The 1,233-nt window shown below is 43.5% G+C and overlaps 1 protein-coding gene across 1 annotated transcript; it reads left to right on the top strand.

Annotated features, from left to right (window-relative positions):
* The first annotated feature begins 389 nt into the window (after positions 1-389).
* LOC131234523 (protein RALF-like 34) lies at positions 390-773 on the top strand. The gene has a single exon (XM_058231463.1). It carries the CDS (start codon positions 390-392, stop codon positions 771-773), a length of 384 nt encoding a protein of 127 aa, XP_058087446.1.
* The last annotated feature ends 460 nt before the right edge of the window (positions 774-1,233 follow it).

The following is a 1,233-nucleotide window of genomic DNA, read 5'->3' as shown; positions in this document are numbered from 1 at the left end:
CTTCATCCAGAACTATGTGACGTTATTAACCGGTTGGATGGAAAATCAACATCACGGTGGGCCCTGGGAAGGTTTCAACGGTAGTGTCATTGTCACCACTGCTTCCTGTAGTGTGGTCGACTACAGCCTTTGATCTACGTACTTTTTGGGCTCATGTCTAAAATGATCTTTCAAAAATGGACGGACGGCTTGGATAAAAGATATATATCACAATGGGCCGTACAGATCCCCTAACAGGACCGTCCGTCTCTGGCCAGGTCCCAGCGGGGCAGTACCCATTCCGCGTCCTCTCTCATAACTCTCTCTAGCACTTGTGATAGTGGGCCCCACACCCCTTCACACCCTCTTAAACAAACCAAAACCCTCTGTTTCTTGCACACACTCCCCCCATGGCCTCTCCGTCCCTTCCAACTCTCCTCATCTCTCTCCTCCTCATCTCCACCTACACCCATTGTATACAAGCCCAAGTGGATGGCAGCTCCTCCATGCAGCTGACCACTGAGTCACTTGAATGGCCATACAGCAACTCCATGTATGGTTTTGATGATGACATGGAAGATGAAGATGTTGATGTCAATGGCATGATGATGAGTGCTAGAAGGGCTCTGTACTGGCGCATACACTACTACATATCATATGGAGCCCTCTCAGCCAATAGGATCCCATGCCCACCTCGCTCTGGCAGATCTTACTACACCCACAACTGTTACAAGGCCAGGGGCCCAGCTCACCCTTACAGTAGGGGCTGTTCAAGGATCACACAGTGTAGATGAGAGATTTTAAGCTTTATCTATATATGTGTATTTTAAATCGATGAATGTGATTTGGGTTTTGTTGGGTGGGCCTTAAAATCTAGATCTGATGAAATGTGGGCACATGGGTATGATAGCACACATGGATGTGTGGGATTTTGTTGATGGAAATAGCTTGTTTCTTTCTTAATGTTATATGGACGTTGATGTGCATGTATGGATCATTTTTAGAATGTGGGGTTTTAGTACTAATACATCCATATGTTTGGTTTTATTTTATTTAAATGTTACAATAGGATTAGGTAAATATGTGAAAATGTGGATATTTAGGCATGGAAAATGAAATGTGGGTGTGGATGTGATGGCATACATGGGTATGTGGTATTTTTTAGCCATTTTTCTTAGATCTTGTTTGGATTTTTGAATGTAGATGGCTTATTTCTTCATTTAATTTAATGTGTATGTAGACGTATGCGAGTAT

Source organism: Magnolia sinica, chromosome 19 (genome assembly GCF_029962835.1).
Source record: "Magnolia sinica isolate HGM2019 chromosome 19, MsV1, whole genome shotgun sequence".
NCBI lineage: Eukaryota > Viridiplantae > Streptophyta > Magnoliopsida > Magnoliales > Magnoliaceae > Magnolia > Magnolia sinica.
This window is presented reverse-complemented; position numbering and strand designations above follow the sequence as displayed.

What these genes read in the sequence shown, in the direction of transcription:
- LOC131234523 (XM_058231463.1), top strand. Translation starts at nt 390, where the DNA reads ATGGCCTCTCCGTCCCTTCCAACTCTCCTCATCTCTCTCCTCCTCATC.